Here is a 22,140-nt window from a genome sequence, read left to right on the forward strand (position 1 = left end):
ATGCTTTCAAGTTATACCTAGATTTTATGAAGCACAGGGTCAGGTTTTAAAACTATTGGGAATTCCTAGTCAAATTCACATTTCCCTCAGGAAGGAGGTCTTTTCAAAAAGTTGATTTTGAAAATATTACACACTACTATTCCATAAAACTATAGATAATGGAAAATTAGTCATTTCATATGATTGGTATCTTATGGTGACTACAAAAAAAAAAACTTCCCTAAAACTAACCCACAAACAATCTAAAACAAAATAGTTAGTGGGCAGAAAAATCTTTATGTTTGAATAGCTGGATTCCTGGATTTTTAAGGCACAAATATAACAAACATACAGTCTTATATTCAGAGGCTGGTAGAACTCACTAAATCAAACTGGATAGAGAACTAGAGAAATAGGTCAGACTTTAAAGTCATATACAGATAAAGGGAAATTATTTGCAAGTATTTTCTGGAGACTAGATTTTTGATAAGCTTCATATAAGAAATTGATACAGTCCAATTTTTTTTTTTTTTTAAGATTTTGTTTTTCCTTTTTCTCCCCAAAGTCCCCTGGAACATAGTTGTGTATTTTTAGTTGTGGGTCCTTCTAGTTGTGGCATGTGGGACGCCACCTCAGCATGACCTGATGGATGAGTGGTGCCATGTCCATGCCCAAGATTCCAACCAGTGAAACCCTGGGCCGCCACAGCGGAGCACGTGAACTTAACCACTCGGCCACGGGGCTGGCCCCTAGCCCAAATTTTTAAAATTGAAAAGCAGAAGAAAATTCTAAGCAACATTTAATAGATTACTTTCTTCTCCTTTTTATAGTTACTGACATAACCTAGAAAATATTTATGACTTTTATTACAATGGTTTGACTTTTGTTTTCGTTTGTGAAGAGTTTTAGATAATGTTTACATGGTATATTCCTGTAAGTCTACTTTTTACTAGTGTTCTCATCACAATGTTCTTTAAAGGCATAGGAAAATGAAATTAATTTGCTATCCACAATTTTTTCCTAATAATGCAAATGAACTAGGTAGGTTTTTAAAATAATTTTTAAACTATTTTTTAAAATAAAGCTGTATTTTGTTTTATCAAAATACAGATTGTTTGGAATTTCCATAGCAAGTCAAAAAAATGTCAGGTTTTGGGCCTCAATCTAGTCATAAACCAGCTATGTGACCTTGAATGAACAACCATCTCCCTGCACCTCCATTTCTTTACTAAAAATTAGGGTGTTTTAAAACAGAACTACAATCTATGATTCTAGTTAGTAACTGTTATCCCACTACACACAGATGGTATCTCCTTTAAAAAGCGGCCCATTTCCAAAGGTAGCGTCTTTTTCACTTTGCAAATGGTAGGTAACCTGTCTACAATTGAGAATGTAATAGTTATCCCCTACTTGATTTTAGTTACATTTTAGTATCTATGTCAAGTAATAGAATTCATAAGCAAATAATAAAAACTGAAAAAGTCCATGCTGAAATCAGAATTAATTTTCTTCTATTGCCCTAAATGTAATGTAGTTTTCCACTATCACTTACTGTGCTTCATTTTGAAGTCTGATACTATTCCTTATGGGAGTAGTCCATGGAAGTTCATTTCATTTCTTCTTAACATAATGGCATAGTTTCTATGGATTTATTGTGTCTTCACTGTGTTAAACTTTAAGTAGATTGTTTGAAATCTGAAGGTTAAAATTCAATTCTAACATTATCTCATGAACCATATTGGTTGAGAAATCTTTATTCCTTATAAAAATTTGACCATCACACTATTTTATTTTTAATTTTTTTTTAAAGATTGGCACCTGAGCTAACAACTGTTGCCAATCTTATTATTTTTTTCTGCTTTTTCTCCTCAAATCCCCCCAGTACATAGTTGTATATTTTAGTTGTGGGTCCTTCTAGTTGTAGCATGTGGGACGCAGCCTCAGCGTGGCCTGACAAGTGGTGCCATGTCCGCGCCCAGGATCCGAACCAGCGAAACCCTGGGCCACCGAAGCAGAGTGTGTGAACTTAACCACTCGGCCACAGGGCCGGCCCCCATCACACTATTTTTTATTTTAATTTCCTACTCTGGCTATAGAAATTTGCCAGGAAAGGCTTAAAAGATTATTGTCTTAATTTTTACAGCTTAGAAAATGGAATTTTAATTTTTCGTTTTCACTTTACAATAGCTGCAAACATTATTTCTAACCAGACCATGTTAGTTAGTCCTTTTATATTCACTTGTTGTTCTAAAAGATGTACATAACTCAAAGAGACTTAATAGCAAATATAATCATTATTCTTTCCAGTTTATATTCATTCTCAGGAAAAGTAAAATTATTTCAAATAAAACACACCATGTACCATTTAAACATTTGGCAATATCAAATGCTACGGAAAGCCTCAATAAATCAATGACATTTGAAAATATCAGTGAATATTTTTTCTATATAGCCTTATCACCAAAAGATCAAAGTAGGTAGACTAGGAACCCATTTGATACATTGAATATTCAAACATAACCATTTCCATTTAAATTAACAAAAATGTATACTAAATTAAACTTACCGAGAAAATTCTATTTATTTTGCTAATGTCCACTTTTTTAAAAAAGAAAAAATCTTCTCTATCATTAAGTGAATTCATATCCTGTTCAAGTAGCAAATAAAATATACACATTCAACCAATAATATAATAGTAAATCAATTAACCAGAACCCAATACTACTCTCAATTATTACAAAATTAATTTTTTTGCAAAAAGAGAGGCATCTTTGAATAAAAGATTAATCACTGCTTTTCAGAAGGAAGATCCTGAGACAACCCAACTTTTTTTTATGCCTTAATGTCTGAAATTATTTGACTTTAGTATATTTAAACATGGGAAAATACAATAAAATATTTTATACATTCATTTAACAGACATTTACTGGATTATATTTTATAAAAATCAGTTTAGCAAAAAATTCAAAGTTTTTGGTAACCATCAAGTTCAGAATAAAGGAGCACCAACTGCCACAGACACTTCATACATAAAAATCTCATTTCCTAAAACTCCTGGTTAAAGTTACTGCAAAGATAAAAAGATCAGGATCACTTAGCTTAAAGACTCATAAGCAAACACGAAGTAAAAATGTACATAAACATGATATAGGGGAGGAACCCAAAGGGGTAAAAAAGCTCACTTGTCCCATTCATCCGTTATGTTCAATATATAATTTGTACTCAGATCTATTTCATAACAAATACAGAAGACAGCTCACATTCAAATTTACCTATTATAATAAGTAAATAGTCTAGTCACCATAGACCAAGCATTATAAGGATTCTCCTTGCTTCTTGGTTTAAACTTTGCTTAAATTTTAGAATTTAGAATTAGTGCTGTCATTTTTCACTTGCTTCTTAGGGTCTCCTTTCCTAGAAGGACATGTTATCTTCAATGGACTGGATTCAAGAAAGTTACTATGGACTGTGAATTTAGAGAATTATGAAGGAAAGAGTTGCCAAATCACAGGAAAAGTCAGAAAATTGTGAATATGGAAAGATCAAGACTAGGATTTGAAATATATTACCTGTTCCAAGTTTTGAAGGCATTGCTGGCTCGTTTGAACAGATATCCTTCCATAACAATGCCATTTGCAGCATCTACATTATATTCTAACTTAGAATCATCACTGGAGAAATCCTAGACAAAATAACACATAAAAAAGTTCATGTGACTTGACTAAGTTCCCTAGACAATAAGTTTACCCTAGAGAAACAGCTCAAATGGTAGAAAAGCTTTGTATTAAGATGGTTACATCAACAATATTCATAAGAAAGAGGGAGAACTAAATGTTCAATAATAGAAGAATGCTTCAATATATTAAAGTATTTCCATTCAGTGGACTATTATGCAATTATTATGATGATATAAAAATACAGATGATTATATAGAATATACTCTAAAAGAGAAAACAGAGTATAAATTGTGTATACACTGTGATTACAGCACAAAATAATATGTATACAAATAGACAAAGGGAACAACTAAATATTATACACAGTGTTATGTTTAAAATGTTTTCATTTTATCCAAATATTTCATGGTAATGTGTATGCTAACAAAAAAAGGGAATATAAACATATTTAATTGGAATTATTTATAGCTACTACTAATTTCTAAGAATATTACTATTATGATAGTTTTTTATTCTGATAGGAGTAATAACTCCACCACTTGGGAGTTCAGAAGTAGGATAAAGGCATCTTTTTCCTAAAATAAAATTTAGCTTTGAAAAGGAAAAGAATCACAGTTTGAAGCGGGCATGCTGAACTCACTTTTTTATGAGGACTATGGAGTCACTCATAGTCTTCTTCTATCATTCAAATCATTCTAGTTTTCACTTGAATGCAATTCAAACTTTCCAAGGATTCACGAAGTTTAGAAATCAGAAATCCTATATTTAAAATATTTCCTGATGAACTTCTGAAGTAATTTGAACAAAACTTCAAGACTGCTGCTATCCCCAAACTTAAAACTCTAAAAATCAGTCTCAGAACTTTCAAAATTACTTCTGGACCAATGATCAAATTTAGAATGCTATCCTATTAGGGAGTAGTAAACTTTCTGTCCTGAGAAAGATTTTGGCAGAGGCTGGATGACCACCTGCCAAGAATGTGGGGGTCCTGCACCAGAGAGGAGGCAGAGTAAGAATCACCTAAGGGCTTTCCAATTCTAAGAGTCTGAAGGATGGGAAAAGGAAACAGACTAAACTCAGAATTAAAAACAAAAACTCTCCTGACATGTCTCAAAATCTAACCATAAAAAGACATGATAATCTAAAATAATCAAGTGAAATAGAATCTGTAAATGAATTGCTACATTTAAAAAATCAGGGAACCTTTTAATTTTCTCATTTAAAATTTGAGGCTATAATTTATTTAATTACACAGATAGGATTAAGTCAGCAATAACTGAGCTTAGCAACATTCTAAAGGTTTCATTTGTAACATCGGCAGTTTTTTTAATAACCCTGATGCTATTTAAAACATAAAATAAAACTTCCTTGAGAATGCAATGAATTATAAGTATTTTTCTAATTTTCAACTATATTTCTTGAGATAAACTGTCTTCAATTTAATTACTATTAATATCAATTAATATTTTATAGTACTTAAAATGTAACAGATTATATGATTTTACAATGAAAGCAACTAATAATGTTGAATAAAAAACATAATATTAGAACTTAAATACATTGATGAGCTGACAAATTAGGAAGGAATACTTAAAGGCAAAAGATTAAGTGAAAACTGGAAGCCAAAGAGGTAAGCAGAGCAAGGCAGCCAGCTTTCATCTTTAAGGGCATTTGCCCCATCAGGAGAACCTGAAGCTTTGGTGTGGGGCCCAGGGAATACAAGGCAAGACCAAAGTTGGCCAACAAAGGAAATCTAATAGAAACCGTTCCTTTTGAAATTGCAAGCAAGACAAGAAGGACCATTATTACCACGTCAATTCAAGATTATGTTGGAGAGCATAGCCAGCAAGATAATAAAAAGGAAAGGATTGGAAAGGAAGGAACGAACTATCATTTGCAGACAATACGACTTTGTAGACAGAACATCCAAAAGAATCCAGTGATAAATTAGTATTACAAAGAGCTTAACAAGATTACTGGTTACAAAATCAATACAGAAAAATAAACTTTACTCTAATATATAACAAAATTAAACAGAAAAGAAAATTTTAAAATATAACATTTACAAAAACATTTGCAACACAAATGTCTAGGAATAAATCTAAAAAAAGATGTACATGAAAATTATCAAACTTTCTGAAGGATATTTTAAAAAACAAATAAATGGAGAAATATTTCAAGCTCATGGATTAGAAAACATTTTAAAATAAAGACATCGGTTCTTCCCCAAATGATTCATAGATCCAATGCCATCCCAATCGAAATTCCAAAAGCTATTTTTATGCAACCTGAAAAGGTGCTCCTGAAATTTATACGGAAATGCAAAATTTAGGCAATTCACTTTTGAAGAAGAGAAGGTAGGAAGGAGGCTTTGCTTTGTCAGATATCTAGATATACTGTAAAGCTAAAATAATATTTGCACAATATTGGCACAATTAAGACAAAAACACCAATGAAATGGAATAGAGAGACTGAAACAGACTTCAAAAATAGCGAAATGTGATGTATAACAGAGGATGTAACACAGAGTAGCAGGGAAAGAACAAACTTTTCAATAACTGATCTGGATCAGCGGGCTACCAATGAGAGAACAAAAGGAAACTGGATCTCTACCCCACAGCAAACACAAAAACCCAATTACAAATGGACTGACGATCTAAACACAAAAGGCAAATCTGTGAACATTTAGAAGATTATAAAGGAAATGTACATGATCTTTGTTTGGGAAGGATTTATTAAACAAGCCACAAAAGGTACCAAACATAAAAGTCATAAAAAAAAAAACAAAACTATGTGAAAATTAAAAACACATAAACGCCCAAAAGGGACTTATATCCAGAATGTATAAGAATCTGGTCAACAGGCAAGCCGATGAAAAAATGGGAGAAAGACTAACACATTTCACAAACAGGCTATCCAAACGACCAACAGACAAAGGGGAAGGGGATTGAGCTCATTAGTGATTAAAGCATAAATTAAAACCACAATGAGCTGTCACTATCGACCCACCAAATTTGGCAAAAATCAAAAACTCTCATAATACAATGAAGTAGCAAGGAGCAATGGGAATTCTCACACAGTGCTCCCTGTGGGAACGGCATAACATTTTGAAAAATAATTTAGCATCATCTACTGCTAAACATATTATATACCCTCTGATACAGCAGTTTTACTCCTGGGCATAAATCTATCAGGAATGTGTGCACATATCCAAAAGGCATGTACACGAATGTGCACAGCACCAATGTTTCTTCAATTGATCAACTTCAATTCTTGAAAAGTCTAAATAACTATACTAGACACATTTTCCCTCAATTTTTAAGTGACTGGATCTTTTCCTTCCTTCTTTCTTTCTTTCTTTCTTTTTTTTTTTTTGTTACCTGTAATGCAGCCTTGTGTCAGCATTTAAGGGCAGAAAAAAGGTAAGTATTCAAAATGAGCAAGAATAGCATTACTTTCTTTAAAGGAAAACAGTAATTGACTATTATTTAAAATCAAATAAATTAATCAGATTTAATAACCTACTTTGGATGTTCAGTACAACATTGAGCTGAGTATACATGAAGGAAAGATATTAAAAGACACATAATATTCATTAAATAATTGAGTTTAAACCAATAGTCACATTTCTACAAATATCATGATGTCTCGTTTTAATTAGAAATCATTGGTCCCAATTTTTAACACTTTCCACAGTAATGTCATTAAAACAAGTTACCCAACCAACAGTGATTCTAATTTTAAACAAAACAAAACATGAAGTTAGTCTTACCTGACTATAACTAGAAGTAACTAATTTAAAGATGGTCTGATAGCAAATCTTACCCTTTTTCAATAATGTTTCTCTTTGAATATTAATAACCCATCACCAATAAAGTTTTCCTTACTTTTAGTACTTTTATTCCTTACTTTCACTTTTTTCCACTGATATCTTCTATGTCAGATCTAGTTTACCGGTTTTTTTTAAAGATTGGCAGCTGCGCTAACATCTGTTGCCAATCTTCTTTTTTTTTTTTTCCTTCTTCTCCCCAAAGCCTCCTGGTATGTAGTTGTATGTTCTAGTTGTGTGCCTCTGGTTGTGACATGTTGGTGCCCAGGATCCGAACCTACTTGTATTATTACATTCAACCTCCAATTCTCTCCTCTTATTTTCAGATTACTACACAAAAGATATCACTAACTATATAAGACAAAATATTATTAGGTTGAGTTCCAAGTATGCCATTTTCAAAGCTTTTAGCATGCAAAAATAAAGACTGGTTTCATATTTAAATTTTCATTTTTAAAAACATATTTTTGAAATATGAGTTTAGCTAGACTTAGGCAAATTAACAAGAAATGCAAGTGAAATTTCAGCATCACAGGAGACAGAGGTGCTGACTTAGAGTGACTGCAACTGGAAAGTGCATAACACCAAACACACACATTGATGCTCCACCCCCCCACTCTCCACCCCCTCACCTCTTTCTCCCTCCCTCCCTCCTTCCCCCCCCCCCACACTTTACAGGGATTGGTGATATCTTAATTGAAACTATGAATAGTGTTTTACATTCCAACTAAGGGCCACTTTTAAACTACTTAAGCCTCTAAGAGATTGGTATATTTTTCAGCTGGTTTGAGAGCATGGCTTTCAAATATTTTGATGTAAAAGAATAATACATGTCTGAACATCTGAAAAATATTTTACTTTTCACAAAAAAAGGAGGAATTTATCTAAACAATTCTAAACAATTTAATTACTAAAGCAACTCAAGGATTTGTTTCAACACAATGGTATCTTGCTGAAACCAATAATCAAACAATTTGTGTAAAATGGGAATTAATCTCCCTTAACTTTTCCCCTCCAGTACCTTTTGCTGAATGGTTGAATGTTTTTGCTCCATCTCTCTTTTCTCCTTTGCTGCATCCACAACCAGTCGATCCAACTATAAAAGGGAAAAAAAGGAAATTATACAGACTTAAAAATTTTTTTTAAAAGGTATGATTTTTTTTTAAATCATATTCCTGATAAGCGAGTCAATTTAAGTTTACCTAAAAATGCATTGTGGCTACAACTTTAAAGAGGAAGTTATTTTCTTCTCTGGTATCAAATCTTCTTTTAGAAGGTCTGTACCTCCTCTAGGGGAAATGTTTCTAAGAACAGTCATGGTGCCAAGTAAATGTGACAAGAGGCCTTATCAAGGGCTCAAGAGTGATAACATCTTGGGGCCAGCCCAGTGGCGCAGTGGTTAAGTTCGCACGTTCTGCTTTGGTGGCCTGGGGTTCGCCAGTTCGGATCACAGGTACAGACATGACACGGCTTGGCAAGCCATGCTGTGGTAGGTGTTCCACGTATAAAGTAGAGGAAGATGGGCACGGATGTTAGCTCAGGGCCAGGCTTCCTCAGCAAAAAGAGGAGGATTGGCAGCAGTTAGCTCAGGGCTAATCTTCCTCAAAAAAAAAAAATAATAATAAAAAAGAGAGTGATAATATGTTCACTCCTTGAATAAGGAAAATGACAAGCTTAAGTTGCCTGCTGACCCACTCAGCAATTCTGGTAGTCAAAATCAAAGATAGAAAGAATAATACACTAGTGATGTTTTTCCCCAAATGGCAAAAAGTAGCAGCTAAGCTAGCACAGGCCAGCTCTCACAAGTTCAACGCAACAGACACTTCCAATCACTCAGGATGCTTCATGTCTTCAAGCTGGCTTCCTAATGTTATAATCAAATCTAAAACGTAGAAAAAGTAATTCACCAGATAAACGAGAAAGCTAAAAATAATAATAAGAGAATAATCATTTATAAGACCAGGGAATAAAATCACCAATTTTTAATGTTCTTTTTTAAAAGCTCAAAAAACTTAAGAAATCATAAAATCTCATTTCTTTCTTGTTCTTTTCCATCAGAAAAGATGATTTTCCATCAAAAGAAAAGTATCTGATTTCCAATATTATGACAAATGCACTGGCTTCTTCAATTCCTCTTTGCTGAAACAACAAACAGTTGGGTCATAAAATACTCCATTATGTGGGTCTACTCTTCTAGACTGTGATGTACATCGTTTCATCTTTGAACTTCCATCACCTCTAACTGATAAACGTGTGAAAAGGGAATAAACAAAAATGTAAATGTCAACAGGAATATGGAGGACGATAAGGTATTAAATGTCCACGTTTGAATTGATATCCTTTCAAAACTAAATTGAAAAAGCCATCTTAAAAAACTATTTTCTTATTCACTAGCACAAATGATGTGTTTTTTCTACAGAAGTATAATTCTAGCCACAGAATCTTAATATCACTGAATAGTAATTAAAAAGAAAAAAGAAAACACACTGAAACAGAACCAGTATCACTATTATAAAATATGTGATTTAGATGGCAACTACACCACTCCACTTTAGGATCTAACACATACATACCTTGGTGACGTGTAACATTGATTTAATGGGTAATGCTGGTATATGCTGCGCTAGAAAAATATTTGCCCTCAATAGTTTCTCATATTGAATGAGTGGAATAATCATTATACTATGGTTTTACAGCCTTTAATTGAATGGCATATAAATATTATTCATTCATTCAGATGGAAGTACAGTATAAGGCAACACCCAAGATTCAAACTAATATTTATAAACCTGCGTGCATGTACCTTCCACACCAGTACTGCAATGCAAATAATGGTTTTCTGCCTGTCAAACTGGTAGTAAATTCCTCTGCTGTATCCCACCCCACTGCTATTGCAGCGGAAGGAGAGAAAATTCTGCTCTCTCTCTCAGGGCAGAAGCATAAAGAAAAAATATCTTTCAACATGGTGGAGGATTGGGGGAGGTATGAGTTGGAGAGGTGTGAAGACTGGAAGTCTTGTCTCCTAGAGGCCAGGGGGCTGCATCAGGAAGAGAGAGTTTGGAGCACAGCAGGATGTGTCCCCAGTTTCTCAGTTATGAGTTTAACAGGTTCCTGTAACTAGCCAAGTGCCTCCAATCCTCTACCTGTGTTCTGAGTACCTTCCACTCCTACCATCTCAGATGTCATCACTTCTCTTTCTGCTTTTCAACTTTTCCCATTCCCATATGCTTTTAAATTTGTGCAAATCATACCACCTTAAGTAAAACCTTCCTCCAACCCATATTCCTCTCTAGCTACCACCTGCTCTATTTCCTTCAAAACACAACTTCTTGAAAATTTTTCCCTGTTCTCCACTTGCTTGTTTCATATTCATCTACCCACTGTAACTTAGCTTCTGTCACCTGGACCCTCAACTCTAAAAAAGGTAACAACCATCTTGATGCTAAAGCCAATAGGTATTTCTCAGTCCTAGGTTTAATTGACCTTCTTTCTGGTATTTGTTCTGACAACCACTCCCTCCTTTTTGAGACACTCTTTCCTTGGCCTGTGCTACCACAATCTTCCAGTTTTCCACCTCCTCTCTCAGCTATATTCTCATGGAGTTCCTCTTACCTAGCCACCTCTTAAAAGTTGGTCATTCTTAGAGCCCTGTCCCAAGCCAAATTCTCTTTTTACTCTATACTAGTGGACCTTGACCGTAACTTATAAAATCAAAATCTTTAGGCAAGATGTTCTGTCACTTAAATTTTTTTAAAATAGCTCCAGCATTTTGAGATTCCTATTAACTCTCCTTTGGTCAACTCACCCACCCACTCTAGTGGCTGCAAATAGCAATTATATGCTGTTGACTCCTTTACTCTACATCTTTCTCTTGAGCTCCAGACACATCCACCTAGATGTCCTATTCTCAAAAATCAACACACTTAAACCTGAACTCATCATGTCCCTCCACTCTCAAATTGGCTATATCTTAAATACCCCTTAAGTCGATCTATTTGTCTCCATCCCTACTGCTATGACCCTGGTTCCAGATGCTATTATCTCATAACTGAATTACTGAAAGAATACCCTAACTGACCACCTCCAAGCAGGCCATGTTATCCATGAGACACTACAGGCACAGGGGCTTAGATGCTTTTCAAGGACGTGCAAAATTATTTGAGATCTGGGAGGGGAAAACTGCAAAACTAAAATTAATAAATATCTAAAATACACAATTATTTAAACTAGTCAATTAAAATCCAACTCATTCTTTTTAATCAATTATACCTAATGTAAGACGAGGGTGGAATCTAACGTTTGATAGGATGTGAGGAGTGCCTAGAGCCTAGGAAGGTCTTGTCGTCCTCCCAAGTCTGGGTTAGATGTTCTATCTATGTGTTGCTGTAACACTCTGATCCTCCACTATGTGGCAGAAACAGCTAACCGTCCCCCAATATCCATTCTCTCCTTCTTTCTTAACAAGAGAACCCCCAAATTCTAGTAGGTCACATGGTTACTGGCATTAACTCTTATTTCCCAGCTTTCTTTGCAGCTAGTGTGACATTGGGATGTACGTAGAGGTGGCTTATACAATTTCCAGGAAATAGCCTTAAACAGAGGGAATGCAACTTTCTTGCCCCTTTCCTCCTTCCTATTAGCTGGAATTTGGGTATGATGTCTCAAGATTGATCAGCCACTTTGAACCATGAGATAAAATCAAAAATATAATAAGCCCGGGTCACTGCAGATCAAGCAACCACCATACCAGGCCTTTGATTTTACAAAGGAGGAATAAAATTCTATATTGAAGCTACTACTATTTTCAGCTTTCTATCATATGCAAATAAACATAATCTCAATTTATATATCCAGACAGGGCACTTAGCACAGTCTGCACAGTCTGGTGACTTGTCAGTTTTTTCCAAGAGATTAAGTTCTCTAGAGATTAAGTTCTACAGAGGCAGGGAACAGTATCTCTGAAATTCATGGCCTAAGCCCTGCTATCCCTCTCCCACACCATACACACACACACCCCTGCAAGCACCATACTTACTGTTGGTCAATGAACGCAATTCTCATTCAGCTCTTACCTTTTCCCCATTTCCCTAAATTCTATTTTTCATTCTTAATCCCCTCTCTTCAAAATGTAAGCCGAACCATTTTGGGAAAGAAAATCACCTAAAAATTGATACTATTAAATCCAGAAAGCTCACCAATCAACAAAAAAGAATGTTCCAGAACAGATCTAATATAAAGCTCTGATCAGATATCAAAATTAATTTGAAAATAATGAAATTTCTAAATAATGTTCTTATATATGTATAATTCACACCTGTGCGTGTGTGTATAAAATGAAGAAGTTCCTAAGAGTTCTATAATCTTAAGCTGCTAAAATTTTATTATTGAAAATAGCAAAATACAGATTTTTTGAAAATAAAAAAGAGCTATAAATCAAATGAAAAACCACTTAGAATAGTAACTCAATTATCCAAATGTAAGAAATGAAAAAATAAATTCAGCTATGTATACTGTAAAACAGACACTTTGTTTTTAAATTCTTCTTTTCAGTACATTCACATACTATCTATAACATATTTTTTAATTTAATCGCACTTTTGGTCATATATTTAACCCATATACAAATCTGCTGTAGCATCAAACTTCTTCATTAAATAAATGAAATGTTAAATTTCCCAATATGCTAAATTTATTTAAAAGTACAGATTTCAGAGCAAAGGTAACAAAAGCAAAAATAAACAAGTGAGATGACATCAAACCTAAAAGCTCCTGCACAGCAAAGGAAACCATCACAAAAGTAAAAAGGTAACCTACTGAATGGCAGAAAATATTTGCAAATCATGTATAAAGGGTTAATATTCAAAATACATAAAGAACTCAAACAACTCCATAGTGAAAAAACAATCTGATTAAAAAATGGGCAGAGGATCTTACAAGACATTTTTCCACAGAAGACATACAGATGGCCAATACACAGGTACACGAAAAGGTGCTCATTGTCATAAATCATCAAGAAAATGTAAACTAAAACTACAATGAGATATTGCCTCATACCTGTTAAAATGGCTATCATCAAAAAGATAGAGATAACAAATGTTGCCAAGGGTGTGGAGAAAAGGAAACCCTTGTGCATTGTTGGTGGGAACATAAATTGGCGCAGCCACTATGGAAAACAGTATGAAGGTTCCTCAAAAAATTAAAAATACAACTATCATATGGTCCGGCAATTCCACTTCTGGGAATTTATCTGAAGGAAACAAAGACACTAACTTGAAAAGATACCTGCATTCCCATGTCCACTGCAGCATTATTCACCATAGCCAAAACATGAAAACAATCTAATTGTCCATCAACAGATGAATGGATAAAGAAAACGTGGTATATATACACAATGGAATATTATATAGCCATAAAAAAGAAGGAAATCATGCCTCTTGCAATAACATGGATGGATCTTGAAGGTATTATGCTAAGGAAAATATACGAGACAGAAAAAGACAAACACTGTAGGATCTCACCGATATGTGGAAACTAAAAAGAAATCAAACTCATAGATACAGAGAACAGACTGAAGCATGCCAGAGACAGGGGGTAGAGGGTGGTCAAAATGGGTGAAAGGGGTCAAAAGGTACAAACTTTCAGTTAAAAAATAACTAAGTCCTGGGGATGTAATGTACAGCATGGTGACTATAGTTATTAATACTGCATTGTATATTTGAAAGTTGCTAAGAGAGTAGATCTTAAAAGTTCTCATTACAAGAAAAAAAAAATATGTAACTAAGTGGAGTTCTGGATATTAACTAGACTTACTGTGGTGATCATTTCCCAATATATACATATATTGAATCACTGTTTTCCACACCTGAAACCAGTCTATGTCAATTATGTCTCAATAAAAAAAATACAGATATCAGTGTATAATACAGAATCAAGAAACACAGTACAACATTACCTGTGCACCAAGATCCTTCATGTAGGGTCCAAGTTCACTAAACAGATCATATCCTTGATGAAAGAAGGCCAAATGGGCATACATGAAGGATAACATCTAATAGGAGAAAAGAAGATTGATAGTTTAAAATCAGTTCTTAGATAAATATTCTGAAATTTCTTAAAATGCTGATCCTAGCTAATGTTTAAAAGTTACTCCACCAGAGCACAAAATACCAAATCTCTTTAAAATTAAACTGAGTCATTTTTCTTAAAAGAATTATTTCAGAAATATTTGCAAATATGAAAATAAATTTTATTTAAAAGAAATTTCCAAGTGGTTTAAAATTTTAACAATGACCCAAATTTTAGTTGTTTAGATTATATACTAATGATCAAAATTTAAATGGTAATAATTCAAAGAATCAAGTTTTCAATAGCTTCATCATCTTCCTAGGTACTTTTATAAAATATCTACGTGCCTTTCAACCAAACTCACTGACAAAACAAACTGCAAATAAAACATTACAAGATTAGAAGGGGGAAATACGAAGCTCTCAAAATAAAACAATCACACTTTATAATCAATTAGATGATTAAGAACAACCCAAAGTAGGAGAATGCTCATTTTTTTTCTCAAGATACCAAAATAAAATGAGTCAACAGACTTTGCCAATATGGGGGATTCTTTATATTCATTCCAAAAGCCCAAAAATGTCATTAATGGATTGAGATTTCACCTGTTCACGAGAGAAAAGTTACCCTTATTTTTATTAGTTAAGTTGTTACATGAAAAGGAATTAAATAATTCAATCACAATACTGAGAGAATTTTCCAAATGTCCATGTTATTTTTAGCAAATATTTAGCAAATTTAGCAAGAAGAGGCATCTCTAATTCTCTCTAAAATAGGTCACAAAGTCCTTAACACTCAAGTATCCTTCTAAAGGAATCTTCTTTTTGAAGAGGAAAACCAATTAAGTAAAACACAAAGACAAAAGGACAAAGCTCACTAAAAGATTATTCTGGAATTAGATAACAGAGCTGGTATATCTTTGCAAATATTAAAAAAAAAAAACCCTGAAATATAAGAAGGGAGATTAATAGCTATGACTATATAAAAATGTAAAATGTCTGTACATCAAAACACATAATACCCATACTAAAATATAAATGATAAACTAGTAAAAAAAATACATGACAAAGGGTTAATAGTCTTAATACACAAGAGATGTTACAAATCAGTATGAAAAAGATGAACAATCCAAAAGAAAAAGAGACAAAGAACACAAACAAGGAATACTAGTAGACAAAAAAATATGGAAAAAAATGTTCAAATTCATTTGTATTAAAAAAATGCAAAACTGAACAATAGAGATCATATTCTCTATCTACCGAACTGTGGGTAGGGTGGGGGAAACTAATATCCAGTGTTAGCAAAACACGGAGGAATGTTCACTCTCACACATTATTAGTGGAAATGTTGTAAAACCCTTAAAATTTGGCAACATTTTTTTAAAACCTTAATAAATGCTTAAGCCCTATGACTAAGTAATCTCTTATCTTAATCTATCCTAAGGAAATAATATTATTCATTAGAATGATCACTATAATGTTATGCTTTATTGTCAAAAACATGGAAATTAAAAGTCCATTCATGGGTGAAGTTAATCTATGCTATATTCAAGGTCAGAAACCTATGACTAGCAAACTATATCCAGCACACCATCTGTTTCTGGATGGCCTATGAGCAGTTTTTACATTTTGAAATGGTTGAAAGAAAATAAAAAGCAGCCATGAAATTCATGACATATGAAAATTACATGAAATTCAAATTTCCATGTCTACTAAAAAAGTTTTAATGGAACACAGCCATCCCATTCATTTACATGTTGTCTATGGCTTTCTCATTACAACAGCACAGTTAAGTAGCTGAAACACAGACCATATCACCTAAGATATTTACTACTCAATCCTTGAAAAGAAAGTTTGCCCACTCCTAGTATATTCATATGGTAGAGTTCTATCTGGCCACAAAAGTCATCATTAAATAAAAAATATTTAATGACATAGGATGATTTTGGAGTGAATTAGTGAAAAAAGAAAATTATGAAACAGTATATAGAAATGATTCCTATTTTGTTTAAAAAAATTAAATTGCATTATATACACCAAGATATTAACAGTGGTTCTCCCTTGGTAGTAGGATTTATAAGTATTTTTATTTTTCTCTTCATACATTTTCTTTTCCAATTTTCCACAATTAATACATATTACTCTCAACCTGGAAAAGGAGGTGGGGGAGTAAACATGAAATACAATGTACTTATCTGATTAAGAAACAAAGATAGAATTTAGGGAAAAGCTAGATGGAAACAAGGATCAAAACCAATTTAAGTATACCCTTTCAGAAACAAATAATAATAACTTTGGTGAACAAAGTCAGAGAGGAGAAATTATTTCTAAGGTTCTCAAAATATGAAAGAGTGTAATACCATACCACTACCATCCCCTGCCCATTTCCTTGTTAGGTGTAAGACAAAAAAATGGGCACAGGGCAGCGAGAGAAAGATAATCTGTGTATGACTCCACTCATATGAGGAATTTAAAACTATGGACCAAGAACAGTTTAGTGGATACCAGGGGAAAGGTGGGGTGGGGGGTGGGCACAAAGGGTGAAGTGGTGCACCTACAACATGACTGACAAACATTAACATACAACTGAAATTTCACAAGATTGTAACCTATCAATAACTCAATAAAAAAAAAAAAATGGGCACAGGGGACATGATGAGACATTTCTCCAAAGAAGATATACGGATGGTCAATAGACACATGAAAAGATGCTCATCATCACTAATCATCAGGGAAATGCAAATCAAAACTACACTAAGATATTACCTTACGCCTGTTAGAATGGCAAAAATATCCAAAACCAAGAGTGACAAATGTTGGAGAGGCTGTGGAGAAAAAGGAACCCTCATACACTGTTGGTGGGAATGCAAACTGGTGCAGCCACTATGGAAAACAGTATGGAGATTTCTCAAAAAGTTAAAACTAGAAATACCTTATGACCCAGCCATCCCACTACTGGGTATCTATCCTAAGAACCTGAAATCAGCAATTCCAAAAGTCCCATGCACCCCTATGTTCATTGCAGCATTATTCACAATAGCCAAGTCATGGAACCAACCTAAGTGCCCAGCAACTGATGACTGGATAAAGAAGATATGGTATACATATACAATGGAATACTACTCAGCCACAAAAAAGGACAGTCATCCCATTCACAACAACATGGATAGACCTTGAGGGTATTATGTTGAGTGAAATAAGCCAGACAGAGAAAGACGAACTCTGTATGACTCCACTCATAGGTGGTAGTTAACATATAGATAAAGAGAACTGATCAGTGGTTACCAGGGAAAAGGGGCGGTGGGGGGAGGGCAGTAGGGGTGAAGTGATGTACCTACAACATGACTAATAATGATGTACAAGTGTAATTTCACAAGGTTGTTAACTATCATAATCTTAATTAAAAAAAATGGGCAAAAAAAAAAAAGAATCACTGTCATCATGGGTGTCGAGGCTGAGGAAATAAAAGTGATCCTCAAATTTTATCCCATTTGTTTTCTAACTGCACACCAAAAAATAAATCAAAAGGCTGATACATCATCAACAACCCTAAGAGAAAAGTTCTCTAAATAATACTATTTATGTATGTCCTCAATCTCCAATATTTTAAATGTCTACTTTAAGGAGCTCACAGAGTATTAATAGATAAGACACACATAAATAACTATAAAATGAAGGAGACAAAAAAGAGGTTAAGAGACATATAAGAAGTACAGTGAGATCAATAAGAAGATTAATTATGAACGTGGAAAAAATATATATACACATACACATATATATACTCACATATATTTATATACATCATGCTGCTTTAAACACTTAAATATGTACATGTAGTTTCATGTTAAAATATTTAAAATATCACTTTGATAAATATCTTACTGATTTTAGGATTTCTGATCTCCTTTTTGATTGAAGGACATTAATCTGAGGGAAAATACACTTTGTTAATCATCCATGCATTATTTTAAAAACTAATCTATAATGCAATCTTGTAAAAGTTACTTATTCTAATGGTTTAACATTTTTCCAGAAAATTAAAAACAAAGTTCAAGTTTTTCATCCTTCAACCCACTTTTTGCGAAAACAGTTAAGACAAACATACCAATGAATTTCTCATCCATTTTTGAGCTCAAAGAAAAACTGGCCATGTTTAAATACTGTAGTGACCAAACTATCACTCTGATAGACATTTTAATTTCTTAGAATTCCATCTTTTCCCCACCGTCCTCATCTAATTGCTCACCAAGACCCTTCAACATATATCCTAAGGCAAATTCTCATCACATTTACCACTCCCACCAACCACCATCATATCTCTTCCAGACTGTTGCAAGAATCTATGAACTAGTCTCTCTGTTTCCATTCTTCACTCCCTATAAACCACTCTCCACATAACAACCTGAGTGCTCTTTTCAAAATATAAATAAGATCATGTTACGTCCAGCTTAAAACATTCCAAATCCCTATGGTAGCCTTTAAGGGACCTTGTGATGTGGCTCCAGCCTGCCTCTCCAACCTAGTTTTCTCCTACTTGCCCCCTTCTGTGCTCCAGTGAAAAGCCAAGACTACACTCACCTCAATGCCCTCATGCTAGTTGTTCTGTCTTCACGTCATGATTTTCTGCCCAGGTGGTCACGAGGTATCTCTTCCCAACCAGTTCCCAGCTTAAATACTATCTCCTTACAAAGGTCTAAAGTAGGCCCTTATGCACTCTAGTACATCAACCCTATTTATTTTCTTCACAGCATTCATAACTACCTTATATTTTCTTATTTATTTATATCTTTTCCCCAGCTAAAGTGTAAGCTCCATGAGATGAGGGTCTTACCTTATTCCCACCTGTATTCCCTAAGTGGTACACAGTAAGCATTCAATAAATACTTGTTAAATAAATTAATAGATCTTAAATAAATATTTTACTTAGATTAAACTTACTGAAAAATCAGTAAATTATGAAATTTGCCTCCTATGGTACCTCTCCCAACTCTAGAGATTCATAATAAATGTTTTATTTTTGTCTGTTTTTATATATCAACCTAATTAAATGTTACACAGGAATCATTCACTCTTTGCTAATACTTTCAAACGATTACAGATAATCTGCCTTTTAAATGTTCTTTCCACTGAATATTCTGCTTGTTGTTTTATAAGATAATTTTAAAGCACTAATCAGAAAACAAAAACAAGCCCAGAAAAATCCAAATAACTTTGCTTAACTAAGCACTAGTTTCTTCTGCATGTCTGTTTCAAGGCCTATTCAGTTTTGAGAACTAAAATACTAACTTTCAAATGCTCTAAGTATTATGACAGCACAGAGGAAGCAGAGGCAAGAATGATTCATTTTGCCTGGAGAAGTGTGAGTAACTCTGACCACAGACTAGAGAATGAATTGGTAATGGGGAAGGTAAAAGCAATGCAAGGAAGGCCAATTCCATGAGAACATGTTAATACTCTAGACAAGAAACAAGGACTGGTGTTAGGGATACAGCAAGGGTGAGAAAGAATAGATTAAAGATGTACATAGAACTTTTCAAGGCAGTTTTGGTTGTTAAATATAGCAGCTGAGAATGAGAACACCTAACATAATTTTCCAATTTTGAATATCTATGAGTAAGAAGGTGATGCCATTCAGCTAGGTAAGGGCAAAAAGGAGCCATTTGGGAAGAAGAAAGATTTCAGTTTTGCACACAAAATGAACAAGGTATCTCTGCAAAAAAACAGATTTTGTCATCTATGTATGATGATAATCATCAAGCAAGGGGCATGATGAGACAGTGAGGGAAACCATACTCAGAAAAGAATAGGACCAAAGAAGGAATCCTGAAAAAGAGACTGAAAAGTGGACAAAGGAGAGAATCCCAATACGGAAATTGAAAAGAAATGAGAACCAAAGGTATACACATCCACAAACGCATATATTCATATACAGACAGATATATAGACAAGTGAAAATTTTTTCAAAAGATCATATTTTAAGTTTAAATTCAAAATTTACTTTTATTGTCAGTTTTATTTTATTTACTGAGTTTATTAATAAACCCATTATTTATTCTTTTCAGTGCACACTCAAAAGTAATGACATGCTTAGTAAGCATTTTTTGAAAATATATAATAAATATACCTGAAGTACGTAGTCAAGGGCTATGTGTCGAAAACATTTTCTTGTTGCCGTCAAAATGTTTGTGGCTTCTTCAACTTCATGCTGTTTGTTTCTTTGTACTTGAGCATTTTTTACTAATGCATTTTCTTTTTCTTCACTGACTTTTTCAAATTGCTTCTTGGCATCTTTGAATTTCCTGAGATCTCTAAAAAATAAAAGCAGTGAAACTTTCTTGATCAAAAACTTTAGCAAAATAACATTTAGAATTTAAGCCCTATGTTCCCTCTATTTATTTGATTCACTGTGCATTGAAACTCAATAGCTTTTGTACATTTTTCAATATATAACTGAAACAATATATAATTAAAATATATTGTCTTTCAATTATATATTATCCTGACATAGTCAGCTAACAATTCTGTACTTAAATCCATAAAATTTGAGGTGAAAATAAATTATAAAATTAAAATTACAGAACATAAAAGGCAAAGTTTATTTTTTCTGAAGACAAATTCAGGGACATGTACCTTTATTTAACCAAAAGATTTTTTAAACAGTAGTATACATAAGAATCACCATAAGGAACTTGTTAAAAATGCAAATTCCAAGGCTTCTCTCTCAGAGATTACAATTTATTAGTCTTTAGAATAAGTCTCAGAATCTGAGAATTTTTTAAGATACACCCTTGATTTTACCGCTATGGGTGGTCTACACACCACAGTTTAACAAACAACATTCATTTCTTGTTTAAGGGAACTACTGGGCCAATAGTAGTGGTATCAATATATTGATATTGGGTATCAATATATTCTTAAAATACACACACATAATGCTTTCAAAAAGAATTGTGTACCAGTAAAGGGTAACAGTATCCATTTCAATAGTCTGAAAATCTGAAACCCATGATTCATTAACGATCTTAGGTAAGTACGGACCATCCCTTTGCTTTTACTTTTTCTACCAGGGAACTAAGCAAGATAACTTGAAGACAAGCGATTTTTTAAAAATAATAATAAAGTATACCTAAGAAAGATTTTAAACTCCTTTAAAAAGCCATAAATTTACATGTATACACTCTATAAGGACATTCTGTAGGTTAGTGTATTATGAAGAAATTTATAAAGAATCTGCAAGACATCACCTCCAAGACAACAAATTCTAACCTACTAAAACAGCTGTGCATGATATTCATGAGATCTGCTACTACTTACAGCTTACAACATCTATAATTTATCTGAATACTGTATTATCATCAACTTTATCTGTAATTTTATATATTCTCAGCTAGGAATTAAAAGAGAAAAGCTGAATTACTAATGTGGGAAAGTAAAACTTTCCTACCTGGAAAGTTCAGATATTTCTTATTTCTAGTTTCATTTTACTTCACATAAAAAATGTGATGAATGTGACTCAAAAGGCTCATAGGTAGCAAAAAGCAACCACTTTCATTACTCATTCTCATCTATTACATTATCCTCTCTTCAAAGA

At 33.5% G+C, this 22,140-nt stretch overlaps 1 protein-coding gene across 6 annotated transcripts in view; it reads right to left on the reverse strand.

Moving 5' to 3' along the window:
- The window catches only part of ACAP2 (ArfGAP with coiled-coil, ankyrin repeat and PH domains 2), a 143,921-nt gene that overhangs the window by 31,516 nt on the left and 90,265 nt on the right, over positions 1–22,140 (reverse strand). For all 6 annotated transcript variants that reach the window (XM_070583465.1, XM_070583462.1, XM_070583460.1 and 3 more), the window contains exons 6-10: positions 20,674–20,857; positions 18,432–18,476; positions 14,438–14,533; positions 8,507–8,581; positions 3,549–3,661 (exon numbers count right to left, since the gene is read on the reverse strand). In XM_070583465.1, coding sequence (XP_070439566.1) covers positions 3,549–3,661; positions 8,507–8,581; positions 14,438–14,533; positions 18,432–18,476; positions 20,674–20,857 — 513 coding nt within the window. The remainder of the gene's footprint in view (positions 1–3,548; positions 3,662–8,506; positions 8,582–14,437; positions 14,534–18,431; positions 18,477–20,673; positions 20,858–22,140) is intronic.

Source organism: Equus przewalskii, chromosome 18, assembly GCF_037783145.1.
Source record: "Equus przewalskii isolate Varuska chromosome 18, EquPr2, whole genome shotgun sequence".
NCBI classification, from domain to species: Eukaryota; Metazoa; Chordata; class Mammalia; order Perissodactyla; family Equidae; genus Equus; species Equus przewalskii.